At 52.3% G+C, this 14666-nt stretch overlaps 1 protein-coding gene across 1 annotated transcript in view; it reads right to left on the bottom strand.

The window, feature by feature from the left end:
• CRHR1 (corticotropin releasing hormone receptor 1) overlaps positions 1 to 14666 on the bottom strand; it is a 53619-nt gene that overhangs the window by 16619 nt on the left and 22334 nt on the right. The window contains exons 2-3 of the mRNA XM_018065278.1: positions 12102 to 12189; positions 1819 to 1938 (exon numbers count right to left, since the gene is read on the bottom strand). Coding sequence (XP_017920767.1) covers positions 1819 to 1938; positions 12102 to 12189 — 208 coding nt within the window. The remainder of the gene's footprint in view (positions 1 to 1818; positions 1939 to 12101; positions 12190 to 14666) is intronic.

Here is a 14666-nt window from a genome sequence, read left to right as displayed (position 1 = left end):
GACTAGAACCCAGGACTCCTGGCTTCCACTCAAAGGCAGGGCTGACAAATCAAGTAGCGTGTGTCTAGGCACTAACGGTGTATTTGGGGGGCTGTCGAGTTGTCCTTGGGGACAAGAGTGGGGGCAGTTCATGGGGAGTGGCCAGGGCTGGCTCAAAGGCAGGTCTCATGGTAGCCGCAGAGAAGGAACCACAGAAAGGCCGACTCCGAGCAAGGGTGTGACAGGGTCGGATGAGAGACGCGGACTGGAGAGTGAGGGATCCTGAACCGGGGCAGCGGCACTGGGGATTGAAGGCAGGGAGGGTCAGACGTGAGGATCACTCTGGAGATGGAGCTGACAGGACCTGGTGCTGTCATGGGCGGGGCTGCAGGGCTCCTTCTGGAGGTAGCCCCCCATCCCCAACATACACCAGCCCTAGTTTTGCCTCCCTCCAGGGAGCTCCCGGGCCGGGCACCCGGCCGGGTGAGTGGAGGAGCAGGAGGGCTCTGGTTTCCCAGCTCCAGTGCCACCTCCAAGCTTTGTGACCTTGGGCGATTTCAGCCTCACTGCCTCCATTTCCTAATGGTAAAAGGGGCCCAACTAAGTTGGAGGTTGGCAGGATGAGCACCCCAAACTTTTCTTCAGGCCCTTCAGCCCTCGCTCCTACTTACATTCTCCTCACACCTCCTCCAGGCTCTCTTCTCCTCCGGGGTCCATGACGCGGTTGCAGACACACAAGGCTGCGTGGTGTGGCTGGTCCAGCCTCCTGCCCAGTCCCAACACCTCCCCAGGGCCCTCCCCACCCCTCCTTGACTGCGGCCCCCCACCCGAGCCCCCTTAATCCAGCTGGTAGAAAAGGGGAGGGGCAGGAGAAGGAAATTGAGAGTTTTGAGCTGGACAAAGTCTTAAGAAGCTGTGTTGTCCAGCCCTCTCCATCCTCAGATGAGAGGCCAGAGGATCATAAAAGAGGGGAAAAAGATGTGCTAAAGGTCACACAATTATCTGGTATCTGAGATCACCCTCTGTCCCCTCTTTGGGCTCTAAGCTCAGGCCCACCAGACCCCAAAGGCCCACCCAGGGACCCCGCCCCCCCAAGACAGGTCAGGGCCCCTGGCCTGCAGCTGTTGCTCTCTTGATAAGCAGGGGCTGTGAGTCATTGACAGGGGAGAGCAAATTAATTCTGAGGGTGACAGGTGGCATAGCAAGAAGCTGCAAAGCCTGGAGGTGGAGGCTCAGGGCCCAAGGGGAGCAGGGTGTTTATGTGAGGATCAAGTATCTGAACAAGCCCTGCCCGGATCAGTTCTCCTCTGTCCCCACCCCACTTGTGGGCCTGCCTGCAAGGACAAGCCCCCCGCCTGTGGATCTAAAACCCCGAGTCCCCTACCTCATGGCTGGAGGACCCTGGCTAGGCCTGGGAACTTCTCTGAGCAAAGTTGGGGCTACTCTGATGACCCCTGCCCTACCTCATGGCTCATGCCAACATTAACCAGTAGGTCAACTGCAGAAGAAAGTGTCAAACAGACCTGGATGCAAATTCCAGTCTCACCAGCTGGTGATCTTGGGCAACCTCCCTAATCTCTCTGAACCCTGGAGGCCTTAACTATGTAACATAGTTACATGTAGCATCTTCCAGGGTATTGCTGAGTGTCTGCAGTAAATAGCAGAGTGCCCAGTAGAGCACACAGCTGGCCTTTGGTCAATGGCAGCTGTACCCATGAATGGTATTGGTATTATTATTGTCACTGTCAGTATTACTTTCCCCACCTCCAACAAGCCCCCAGTTCTCCGCATCCTGTCCCACCTCCCAGGAGACGGTCTACCTTTCTCAGACTTCCTTACTTGTGGTATTGTAGCGGACGCCGTAGAAATAAGCGGGGCAGGGTCGAACCACCAGCTGCCCTGCAGGACTCTGGGGCCAGCAGGTGCCAATAAGGTCCACGGAAGCATTGCACTGCAATCCTGGAGGCAGAGACGGCTGGTGAGACAGAGCAACATCCCCACTCTAGTGTCCCCCAAACCGGTCCACATTCACGCACCAACTGAGGACAGGACAGCAATGACCCCAGTGCAGAGAGGAGCTCTTTTTCTGCAGAGGAGATACCAAGGGAAGGAATCTGAATTTGATGCTATGGCACTAGGGAGCCAATGTGGGTTCCAGAGCAGAGGAGGAACAGAGACACTGGGGTGGTGGTAAAGCTGAGGTCCTAGCTGGCATTTAGAGGAAGGCTGGACATGCTCCAGGTCCCCTGCTCTGTAGTCTGAGGACACTTCTCTTGGCCCTGCACTTGGTGTAGACTGGAGCGCTCAGAATTCACAGCCTGGAACAGCTTGGAAGAAACCCAGCCAATCCCTGACTCAGTCCCCTTACACGCCTCTAGAACCAAACCACATCTGCTCTGAACCTGTAGGAACCAGTTAAAAGAAGTTGGCCCATCTTCCAGCTCACCTGATAACCACAATCACTGAACATTTGTGCTCTAATCTATGCTAGGAAAGGACCTAGGAAAGGACTGGCTGAGAGGGATCATGGAGAAAAAAGAGAGAGAGACACTATGTGGGCAATTACTGAACTAGTAATTCGGAACCCAGGCTTCAGACTGGGCTCCGCTACTCATTTGCTGTGTGAGTGCAGGCAAGTCGCTTGCCACCTCTGGGCCTATCAATAATGAAGTAGTTGGATCTGATCAGAAATTCTTCATCTCAGTCCACTTGAAATTGTACAGGTTCTTATAGGCTTTGAAACTTAATGAAAAATTTGTTCTATACATGCATTTTAATTGGGAAAGGGACCATGGCTTTCATTAGATTCTCAAAGGGAGTCTGTGACTCAAAAAAGGGTATAAACAACTGGACCAGAAAGAGGATGTCAAAATCCCCTTCCAAATGTTTGCCCTTAATTAAAAATTAAGAGCTTTTGGAGTCGTGTGTGTGTGTGTGTGTGCGTGCACGCACGTGCACACTGGAGCAGAGCTGAAGTCATAGTAACACTTCTGGAGGGCAAGGGGCTTTTGGTCTCCAACAGGTGGGGGCTGGGCTGAGGACAGTCCTGGCCGCCCTCCCGATGCTGCCCCTTCTTTCTCCCCCTTTCCAGGCTCCCCTCCTCTCAAGGCTGTCACACCAGTCCTATGGAGGCCCAGTGTGTCCATCACGACGGGAGTGGGGTTAATAACTCAAGACTGGCTCTAGAATGCACGGACAAGCCAGGGAGAGCCATGAACCAATGAAGGGGCAGCATCACTAGCGCAGGGCATCAGCAGCTGCCAAGCCCTACAGGGGCCCACCTGCCACCCCCTCCCCAGCCAGGCCTGTGCCCAGTCTCTCAGGAAACAGCACTGGTTAGACTGGCGTCCCTTCCCTGCTGAATGCAACACGTGCTGAGCAACCCTTGTACCAAATGCTGGTTTTTCTTTTTAATCAAAGCTATTCATAGGGTGTGTGGGCAAGTCCAGGCTCAAAGGACAGAGGCCTCGAGGCCAAGTGTTTTAACTGAAAGAGAAAGAATTCAGAATTGGGGCTTAATGGACACAAGGAGACGACTAGCCAGGCGGTGGAGGTGGGTCAAGCCCTGGCGCTGTGCCACCATGGCGCCTCCATGAATGGCATCACAGAGAGGTGCTGGGGGTAGGGGAGTGAGGAAAGCAGGTTGAGATTTTAATCTGCCTTGGATCCTGCAGATAGAGCTGAGCCCGGAGAAGGCGAGAAGCCGCAGGTGTGTGGCTGTGGGCAGGGAGGGATAACGTTATGGACCATGCTGTTTTTTTCAAAGCCGTTCTTCATGTATGATTTTGTTTGCTCCTCATCCACCCTGCAATGCCATTACTCCGCCTGTCTAAAAATTTACAGATTTGTTATTCCCTTTTTACAGATGAGAAAACTGAGGCCCGGGGAAGTTAAGTGACTTGCCCAAGGCCATAAGCCAATGAATGAAAGAACCAAGCCTCATCACCAGGTGTTTTGGACTCTAAATCGAGTACTCTATTATACCACACTGCGTGCCTATCTGGGGGGTGGGACAGTCGAGGAGGCAGTAGGGAAAGCAGCAGTATTTACTGAGAGCTGACTGAGTGCCAGGCGCCTGCCAAGTGCTTTACATCTTCCTGTATATCTACATGGGCTTCCAGTGGCTCAGACGGTAAAGAATCTGCCTGCAACGCAGAAGACCTGGATTCAATCCCTGGGTTGGAAGAATCCCCTGGAGAAAGGAATAAGACTCCCTACTCCAGTATTCTTGCCTGGAGAATTTCATGGACAGAAGAGCCTGGTGGGCTACAGTCCATGGGGTTGCAAAGAGTCTGATACCACTGAGTGACTAACACTTTGACTTTTCATATATCTACATATACCTATATCTGACTGAAAAACCTTCCTTAGTAGATGGTTCATTCGGTCACATTCACAGTTTAGGCTCTGGGAGCTTTAAATGGAATGTCACGTGTGGCACCTGGGACTTGCCTAAGGCACACTATCAGGGTAGCTTCTGCTTTACCTCCCCACCCTTTCTCTCTCCTGCCCTGGACAGTTCCCCAGCAGCCCTTCAACACACGGCAGGTCACCACGGGGCACCAGCCACAGCCAAGACCAGCCCAGAGCCAAGGCAGAAACCCACTGCTCAGCTAATAGCCCTCCTGGTCTCGAGGACCAGGTCTCAGCCAAGGCTCAGAGGCCTGACCCCGCCCACAGTTAGTCGGGGATATGCGAGTGGGAGGGGCCTAAGGAGAAGCCTTTTGCCTCTAGTCTGTGGTACAGATTAGGATTCCATAGCACCTAATACGGGCCTCACACCATCTGCCAACGTGGGTACTCATTCTCCCCATTTTACAGATAAGAAAACTGACGCCCAGCAAATTGTTTATCCTTAGTCACACAGGCACTAAGAGGCAGAAGTGGGTTTTCACGCCTGCCCAGGGCTCTTCCCACTGCACCACAGAGGTGCCCAGTCTGGGCAATTGGCCCTCACAGCATTTGGTTGGGCCCGTCTCTGTGCCCTGGGTTCCTCCGCTGTCTCCTTCCCTCCCTCATCCTGTGAAGCTCACAAAAGACTGCACGGAGCTGGCATGCGGGGAACATTGCAGCAGGCGTGACCTTTACATTAACAGCCCAGAAAATCCTGCAGGGAATGAATGTCTGTGTGCGAGACGGGGAGAAAGGGAGATAGGCAGAGAGAATGAAGAAGAGAAACCAAATGCAAGGGGCCAGGAGACGATGTTGCCCCTACTTCCGGAATAAAAGGCCCGCTAGCTGGCCTGGGGTCCAGGCAGGGGTCGGGAATGAGGGTTGGGTAGGCGGGGTCTGAGCGAAGGAGGAGCCAAGCAGGGGTGTAGCCAGAAGCACAGGGCCAATCAGGAGCGGCGACCAGCTCGGACTACAGGCTAGAAAGTTCAAAGCCCGGGTTGGGCCGTAGATTTTAGGGAGAGGAGGGAGACCGGAGAGGTATAGAGCGAAAAGAAGGAAGGAAGAGGGCTGCAACCTCTGAAGGGGAAGGGTACGCAGGATTTGAGGGGCTGGGGGAAAAAACCTCTGTCGAACACCGCTTCCCTTGTGGCTCAGCTGGTAAGGAATCCGCCCGCAATGCGGGAGACGTGGGTTCGATCCCTGGGTTTGGGAAGATCCCCTGGAGAAGGGCAACATGAAAGGCACTGATGAAATTCATGCCACCCATTCAATTCACTTCATCACTTTGAGAATAGCGCGTGGGGTGGGAGGGAAGCTCGGAAAAAGAAGGAGAAGGAGAGAGAGGACATAGGAGACAAGGTACCGAGAATAAAACAGGGAGAAGCAGACAGAAAGCCAGGAGAACAAGGTACAGAGAACAATAATTTCAGAGGTGTCGGGGTGGGGAGGACCTGGATCTTCTAGTCAGGAAGGGAGAAGGAAGGAAAGGAAGTCCTGGTGTCAGCCAGCATGGGGGCCGGAAGGACCTGGAGGTCAGGGCTGTTGGACTGTGATTACTGGAACAATATCCATCCCCTACAGGTCCCTCTGGACTTTGCTGGTGGCTCAGACAGTTAAGAATCTGCTTGCAGTGCAGGAGACCCAGGTTCAATCCCTGGGTCAGGCGGCTATTCACTCCAGTATTCTTGCATGGAGAATTCCACGGACAGAGGAGCCTGGCAGGGTTACAGTCCATGGGGCCCCAAAGAGTCGGATACGACGGAGACTTCAGTAAGCACAGGTCCCACTGCTACAAATGCCCAATCTCTCCTGCACTCCTGGGGGATATTTTCCCACTTTAATATCATAGTTCTGGGGTGAGAAACAGTTTGGACCAGAGTAAACCAGTCTTGTAAATAGCCAAGCAGAATTAACAGTCAGCAGCATGAAGCCTGAGTTACTTTTAGGAGCCAGCTCCTCCCCACTTCAACCCATCCCATGGAGGCCCTCCTGATCCATAAGGTAATGGATGTGGAGGAATAAAGACTTTACTCTTTATTCACAAGTTTCTACTGACCGCCTAAGAAACACTGTAGGAGCTGGGGACACAGTGCCTGTTCTAGGCGCCGGGATACAGTAATGAATAAAATAAATGCCCTTCCGTCAGTCTGCAGGGTTGGAGGGTGGGATTGTGTGTGCATACAGACATAAAGTGGGGCTTCTCTGGTGGCTCAATGGTAAAGAATCCACCTGCCAATGCAGGAGACCTGGGTTCAATCCCTGGGTTCGATCCCTGGGTCGGGAAGATTCCCTGGAGAAGGAAATGGCTACCCACTCCAGTATTCTTGCCTGGGCAATGCCATGGACAGAGGAACCTGGCAGGCTGTAGTCCCTGGGGTCCCAAAGAGTCAGACATGACTTAGGGACTAAACAACAACAATAGACATAAACGGATAAAGACTGGCAGGAGGGGAGTTCCCTGGTGGCCTAGTGTTTGGAATCAATACTTTCACTGCTGTGTCCAGGGTTCAGTCCCTCCTCAGGCAACTGAGATCCCACAAGAGTTCCCACAAGCCAAGCAGCAAAAAAAAAAAAAAAAAAGAGAGAGAGAGAGACTGTGAGCTATTTTAATTTGGTGCTAACATTTAAGCAGGGACCCAACAGAAATGAGAGAGGGAACTTTGTGCATATATGGGGAGTGGGGAGAGAGTGTTCTAGGAAGAGGGACCAGCAAGTCCAAAGGCCCTGAGTCAGGTGTGTGCTCAGTGTATCTGAGGTGTTAACATTCCTATCACGTGGTGGCTTACCTCCTCACTCATGGGGTACCTCAATCCCTCAGAGTTTTTTCTGGGGACAGGGGAGTGGGGCCAGGTAGTGCATGAAACTGGTCCTACATCTTCCTCCTTCCCCACACATGCCCAGAGCAGACACGGGGGCATGGGGGCCCGTGGTCAGCCTGCCCCAGATCCCTGCCAATGGAGGAAAGAGAAGAGAGGAACAGCGTGAAACACTCCCACCTGCTTCTGAAAACTCCTGCTGAGTCAAAGTCCTAGGGGAACTGCTCTAATGAATAGATAAGAACCCTTTGAATGTGGCCTATTTAAGGATTGTGCGCAACTGGGCACTGGGCTCTTCCCCTAGATGGATCATATAGTTCCCTTTCCATTGTGTTCAGGAGCCAAATGTGCTCGCAGACCTTTCCATGGTAGATAACTTCCGAGGAGGACTGGAACCTGGTTCCTGTCTCTAGTTATGTCGAGTCTCCCACTGGGGGCTTCTGAATAAGCCAGTTAGGTGGGCGCTTGGCAGGAGCCCTGCAGCTGGGAAGCCTAGCCCCCTGTTTGGTTTAAGCCCAGGAGAGAAGCTCAGCCAAGGCCACCCAGAGGGGTCAGCAGGTGGCCCAAGGGCAGCCTCTGAAACACACGTGCTTGCCCTTCCTGGGAAGCTGCTGCTAGGATGAATGGGCAAAGGCTCTGCCTGGGTCATCTGGCAGGGAGAAGCCGGGCCTAGAGTCTTTGGCCTTTGCTCAGCCATCTTGTCACTGGGCTGTGACCTCCTCGACTGTGCAGAATAGAAAGATGCCTTTGTATGGCGTGTGATTCCTCAGGACATGTGTGTGGGAGCCTCCTATCCTGCGGGCTCTTCATTTTCGCATTCCTGGCACCCAGCACAGTGTCAGGAACATAGCAGGGCCTAAGGAAGATTGGGGGCTGTGTGTAAACCCAGTATAGGTATGGGACACTGCAGGGGTGACTGTACCCCAGATGACTGACCAAGCAGGCCCTGGATACCATGCCTCTCTGGGTGACCACAATCATAGTGGTAAAAATGTGCAGAATCAGGCCCATCTGATTCAAATCTTAGGGCTAGTGCTTAGTAACCATGTGTGCTTGGGCAAGTTACTTAACCTCTCTGAGCTGTAGGTTCCTATTCTGTAAGATGACAATAAAAATACTTGCTAACAATATTGTTCTGACGATTGAATGAGATTAAAGCACTTAGAATGGAGTCTGACATAAACAGCCACTAAGTATATCTTTGTTGTTGTTTTGTTTAGTTGCTAAGTTGTGTCCAACTCTTTGGGACCCCATGGACTATAGCCCACCAGGCTCCTCTGTCCATGGGATTTCCCAGGCAAGAATACTGGAGTGGGTTGCCATTTCCTTCTCTAGGGGATCTTCCTGACCCAGGGATCGAACCCAAGTCTCCTGCATTGGCAGGTGGACGCTTTACCACTAAGCTGCCAGGGAAGCCCAAGTAAATATTAGCTATCATTATTTATTATTATCACTCATGGCCTTCAGACAGGGGATTACCCTGGGTCCTTGTCAGCAGTATGATTTCCACGTGTCTCTGATGTTCACTAGTCAATAATTCTATTACTTTCTGGCATCATCATATTCATACCATTATTTTATGTGTTTCCAAGTCTGTGGTCTGCCACATAATGGAGCCTTGACCCTGGGGACGCACTTTCCCTCTGCTCCTGGCATGTGAGAGGCCCCCCAAAGGCCCCAGCTCAATGCCAGCCACCCCAGGCCAGACGCCCATCCATCTGTCTCAGTCCCTCCACCCCACCCTCACCATCTGTCTCTACCAGTGCCCATCGGTCTGGGTAGGTCTTAGTGCTGGAAGACAAATAGCCTGTTTTCAGAGGCTGCTGTGGAGGGTGATGGACTGCATGCCCTGAAGCCAGGCAGACTGCGCTGGGGGCAGGGACATGGGGTACAAATCATCAGGGAATGGATGACATTCATCACGGCCCACTGCCTCCGAGGACTGATGACTCCGTCGTGGGCTCAGGAATGTCACTGTGCAGGAGCACAGCAGGCAAGTTAATGGAGACTGAGCTGCCCCCCACCCCCTGCCCCCGCCATCAGTGCACGGGGCCTGGAGCAGGGTGGGGCTCCATCTCAGGCCAGGCCTCTGAGTAGGTCTCCTCCCTCCCAGGCTTTCTCCTCTAGAGCTCCAGACTCTTGCTCCAGATCTTTCCCATTCCTCAGGGCCCCGCTTAGCCAACTTTGCAGCCAGATGTTCTGGGCTGTCAGTATCTCCCCAGGCTTCCTGCCCTTCCCATCTCACCCCTCCCCTGTTCTTCCACCAAACCCACCTGCTGTTCTTCGGTGAACTCTAGCTTCGACTCAGAGCGTTGGCTCTTCTCTGCCAGTCTCTGCTCAGAATCTCTCAGAGACTCGCTTTGAAACTTCCTCCTTCAGGAAGCCTTCCTAGATTCACACCACCCCTGATCTAACCTCCCTGCCGCCTCTACTGTAGTGAGCAGTTCATGGCTCGTGTCTGCCTCTCATTCCAGCTACAAGGTAAGCACTTCTAAAATCCTGCTCTTACCAACAATAATAAATAATAGTAGTGGTATGGCACTCTACAGTTTATGAAATATTGCCATTAAGTGTACTGCATTTAATTGCAATGGATCCTTGAGGCAGGTATCAGCCATCCTACTCTTCAGTTACAGAGTGAGGCTCAAGGAACTCAAGGGCATGCTCATCCCTGAAGTCAAGGGCTGGGACCCCTAGGGCAGACAGAACAAGACTGAACACCACTATGAGCACGGGAACACAGTCAGTGCTCCAGGTCCCATTCATCCCCTCCCGCCTCCCCCCGCCAGTAGGGAGGGGACAGTAGGCCAGGGGGCAGCTGCTCGGCACTGTGGAGTCCTCTCCCCGCAGGCCCAGAATCAGAAGCTCCCTGCCTCCCTGTAGCACACGGCGGCCGTTTCTCCACCAGCATGCGTCTTGTGCTCCTCCTCACAGCACATGTGTTTATGGACTTGACCCCCAGACCAGACTGTCAGCCCCTCTTTGTTCTGCCAGGGAACATGGGTCCTGGCACACAGTAGGTGCTCAGTTAATGAGTTGGATTAAATCAAACAGAGAGACCTGCAGAGAAACAGGAATTACCAAAGAAGAGTCCCTCAAAGACCCTTAGGTACCCCTCTCCATCTTCACTGGGCAACAGCATCGCCAGGATGCTAACCCCTAGTTAAAGGGGTCAGGATGAGGGTTCAGGGACCACACTCCAGATTAGAAAAGGCATGGTCCCAGAGCCCCCAAACCTAATTCTCCCATGTCAGTTTCCTCATGAGTATAAATTGTTGTTTAGTGTCTGACCCTTTGCAGCCTCATGGACTGCAGCATGCCAGTCTCCTCTGTCCTCCACTATCTTCCGGAGTCTGCTCAAACTCATGCCCATTGAGTCTGTGATGCTATCTAATCATCTCATTTTCTGCCATCCCCTTCTCCTTTTGCCTTCAATTTTTCCCAGTGTCAGGGTCTTTTCCAGTGATTTGGCTCTTTGCATCAGGGGGCCAAAGTATTGCATCTTAAACTCTTTTGAGGATGAAATAGTATTATACAAAAGCACTTTGTAAATGGTGAAATTATACAAGTATTAGTGATATTTACAGTCCTTTCTGTCAAGGAGGGGTAGAGCACGGTGCTAAGGGACATTCGTGGAAGCCAGGCTTCCTGGGCTCAAGTCGGCCAGCACTTACTACTTCTGCTCCAGGCCTCAGTTTCCTTATGTGTAAAAGGGATAGACCCACAACTGCCTCAGGAGGTCATTGTGAAAACTGGGTTAATACACAGATAGTCTCGACTTACGATGGTTCTACTTCATGAGTTTTTGACTTTGCGATGGCTTGAAAGCAATATGCGTTCAGCACAAACCACACTTCTAATTTTGAAGTCTGACCTTTTCCCAGGCTAGTCATGTGGTACAATCCTCCCTCCTGATGCTGGGCAGTGGCAGCAGCCGGAGTCCCCAAACAGTCATGCGATTATGCGAAGAAACAACCGTCAAAGCGCTTAGAACCACTCTACCCACACAGCCATTCAGATTTTCACTTTAGTATGCCATAAATGACATACAATACTTTAATTAAAAAAAAAAAGCTTTGCATCAGATGGTTTTGCCCAGCTGTAGCTAATGTAAGTATTCTGAGCATGTCAAAGTGGACAAGTCTAAGCTATGCCTGCTGCTGCTGCTGCTAAGTCGCTTCAGTCGTGTCCGACTCTGTGCGACCCCATAGACGGCAGCCCACCAGGCTCCCCCGTCCCTGGCTAGGTTATGTGTATTCAATGCATTTCCGGCTTATGATATTTTCCATTTACAATGGGTTTACCTGGACGTTACCCCATCGTGAGTCAAGGAAGATCTGTTCTCAAACACCTCGGATGGTGCCCCGCACATAGCTGTTGATGTTTAGTCACTTGTCTGACTCTTCATGACCCCATATACTACAGACTTCGCTGTCCCTCACCATCTCCTGGAGTTTGCTCAAACTCATGTCCATTAAATCAGTGATACCTCTAGTCATCCACCCATAGTTAGCACCCTACATATTCTGCTCCGGGCATTTTTAACAGCAGAACAGCAGACTCCCTTCCTCACTGATGCCTGAGTCACAGCCCAGCCTTCCGCTCTGTTGATTTCTCACAGCAGCAAGGGCTGGGGTGTCTTCCCCTGTTTTTCAGCCCAGAGCCAGGAGATAACACCTGGGCACATTTGCCCCAAGCCCCTCTGTCACCTAATCGCAGCTCTCTTTCCCACCACTCCTACTCAACACGGCACTCTGTGGACAAATGATGGATTGCTTGGAGCCCCAGAGAGGAAATCCCTCCGCTATCCCTGCCCTCTCGCCGGCCACGTGTAGGTGCTGGAGCCCTGGGGGGAGATGGGTGGTGGGGCTCTGGGGAGCTGCAACCTTCCAGGAGGCAGATGGGCATACTCACCAGAGACGTTGCTGGCCACGGACAAGCTCTCGCAATGCTGGTCCTGGAGGGAGGCGGAGATGGAGTTCAGCCCCAGAAGGAGAAGAGCCTGTGGGCACAGGAGGCAAGGGACTCGGTTAGACTGTGCCAGGAGCAGTCTGGACTGCAACTTCCTGCCGCTTCTAGTCTCCTTCCTCCTCCGTACAGTCTTATCCAGACACACCTCCTTCTCCCACCAACCCAGCCTCCCTACCCTCCTGCCCCGTGTTCTTCTTGCCTACAATGTCTGGGGCTGCCCCACTCTTGGAGGAACCTGGAAAGAAGGCAGGAGACAGCCAGCCCAGGTTCCCAGGACAGAGGTAAACTCTCTCCCCGAGGGCAGGGAGGCTCTGCCTGAGAAAGCCACCTCCATTCTCATGGGATCACAGGGATGGCACAGCTGTGTGCCAACACACACCCACACACAGACATACAGACACACAGAGACACACACATCCTCCCACCCGCCCCCTGAACACCCCTCCCCTACCCTAGGCTCACTCCCTCCCCAACTGCAGGAGCTCAGGGCCCCTGGTTTAATGAGCTGCCTCACCGGCCTTCATCCCTGTCCAGCTAATTAGTGGTCACTGAAAATTGTGCCTGAACCATCTACCAAGTCCTTTTACATCCACGATGATACTTCATTCTCTGTGGGGCAGGTGTGGCTGTCCCTGATGAGGAAGCTGTGGCCCCGAGAGGTGAAGGGATAAATGTGTCTGGAAAGATGGCTGCCTTATTCCAGGGACAATCTTTGCCTCTTACATCCCTGGGAACTCTGTATCACTCTGATTCCAAAACTGCGGCCTACTTGGGGACAGCAGCATGGGCTCCATGGAGGGCTGTCCCCTCTTCAACTAGCACCCCCACACAATCATTGTGTTCCCTCCCTTGAGGTCAACACCCTCCCTGTGGATTTAGAGTCAGGAGACCTGGCATCCAGCCCCAGTTCCACTGTGTTGCCATGGGCAAGTTACTTGACCTCTCTGTGCCTCAGTTTCCTCACCTGTAAAGACTAGCATAATAGCCTCCCCATCTCCCCAGGCTTACAGGATGCAGGGTATGTAGGAGTCCTTTGTAAGCGGCACAGCTTGCTCCAAGAGAACAGGGATTTTGTTTTACGCACTGCATTCAAATTTGCTGAATACGTTACTGGGTTACATTGTGTTTCAGGTCTACAACAGGCGCTCAGTAGGTCACGTTGATTGATTTGAACTTGATGATTCTCATTTAGTCAAGGGTTGAAGCCTGGATGATTGTTTCCCTAGGGATTTGATTTGTGAAGGGCTAAGAAGCATGTGGGGGTTTAGGGTAGGGAAGGATGGAAATCAGACCCTCCCCCCAGTTGTCAGGACATGGGAGCCTGGTGACCTGCAGAGCTCTGTCTCCTTGACCTCATGGGAGACTCCTCTCCACATCACCACCCCTGCTCCCTGCTCTTTATTCCTGGGGTCTCCCCTCCCTGGGACTCTCTCTTACCTCCCTCCACCCTCCATGGGGTCTCGGCCCCAGCCCATTTGCAAACAGTTCTGCAAAATTCACTGCAGAACTATTAGGAGAAACAGTGACCAAAACCTCCTGCCCTGTCCAGGCAAGATAGTAACCACTTACATGAGTTATCTTACAACAGGAGGTCCTGAGAAGGAACTCGGAACTCATAAGTGACCACCAACCAGAAGAATTCAAGAAAATCAAAAGGAGAGAGAAGACAGACGCCAGTCCATATGTCCTACCGGCCTCCCAGAATCCTTCTTGCTGGAATCCATCATGGTTGAGCAATGTGTGTGCCACCAACAAGGACCCTGAGTCAGATGGATTGGCCCCAGACAACCTGGAAACTAACCCCATCACCATAAAATCTGGGACTGCGAGCCACGTGGCAGACCAGTTCTCCTGGGTTCCCTTACCTTGCTGGTCTCCTCCTGGGCGCCCCTTCCCAGTAAAGTCTCAGTACATGTGTCTCCTTGGACATTCCCAAGTGTTAGAAAGAACCCACTCTCGGGCCCTGGAAGAAGTCCCCCTTCCTGCAATAGCACTTCAGACAGAGACGCACAGATCTGGAAGTAGCCTGAGCCATTTCAGAGGAAAATGGGATTGGGAGAGAGGTAGGGGCTTGTCAGACTCCCACGGTGAGCAAGTTTCAAATTTAGACCCAAGCCAGGGTGGTAGCCAACACCACTGGCAAGCATTTGCAGCCTTCACTGGCAGGGCTAGGACTAAGGTGAGAAGAAAGGCATTCCTTTCAGGTGCAAAATATAAGGGGTGGGAGCTGGGCACCAAAAATCTTAGTAGTCAGATACATGATATTTTAATGCAATATTTTTAAAAATTCTACATCAATGCCATACAGATGGCTAACAAACACATGAAAAGATGCTCAACATCACTCATTATCAGAGAAATGCAAATCAAAACCACAATGAGGTACCACCTCATGCCAGTCAGAATGGCTGCTCTCAGAAAGTCTACAAACAATAAATGCTGGAGAGGGTGTGGAGAAAAGGGAACCCTCTTACACTGTTGGTGGGAATGCAAACTAGAACAGCCACT

The sequence above is a fragment of the Capra hircus genome, chromosome 19 (genome assembly GCF_001704415.2).
Source record: "Capra hircus breed San Clemente chromosome 19, ASM170441v1, whole genome shotgun sequence".
In the NCBI taxonomy this organism is placed as follows: Eukaryota; Metazoa; Chordata; class Mammalia; order Artiodactyla; family Bovidae; genus Capra; species Capra hircus.
Note: the sequence above shows the minus strand (reverse complement) of the source record. Positions and strands in the feature narration are given on the sequence as shown.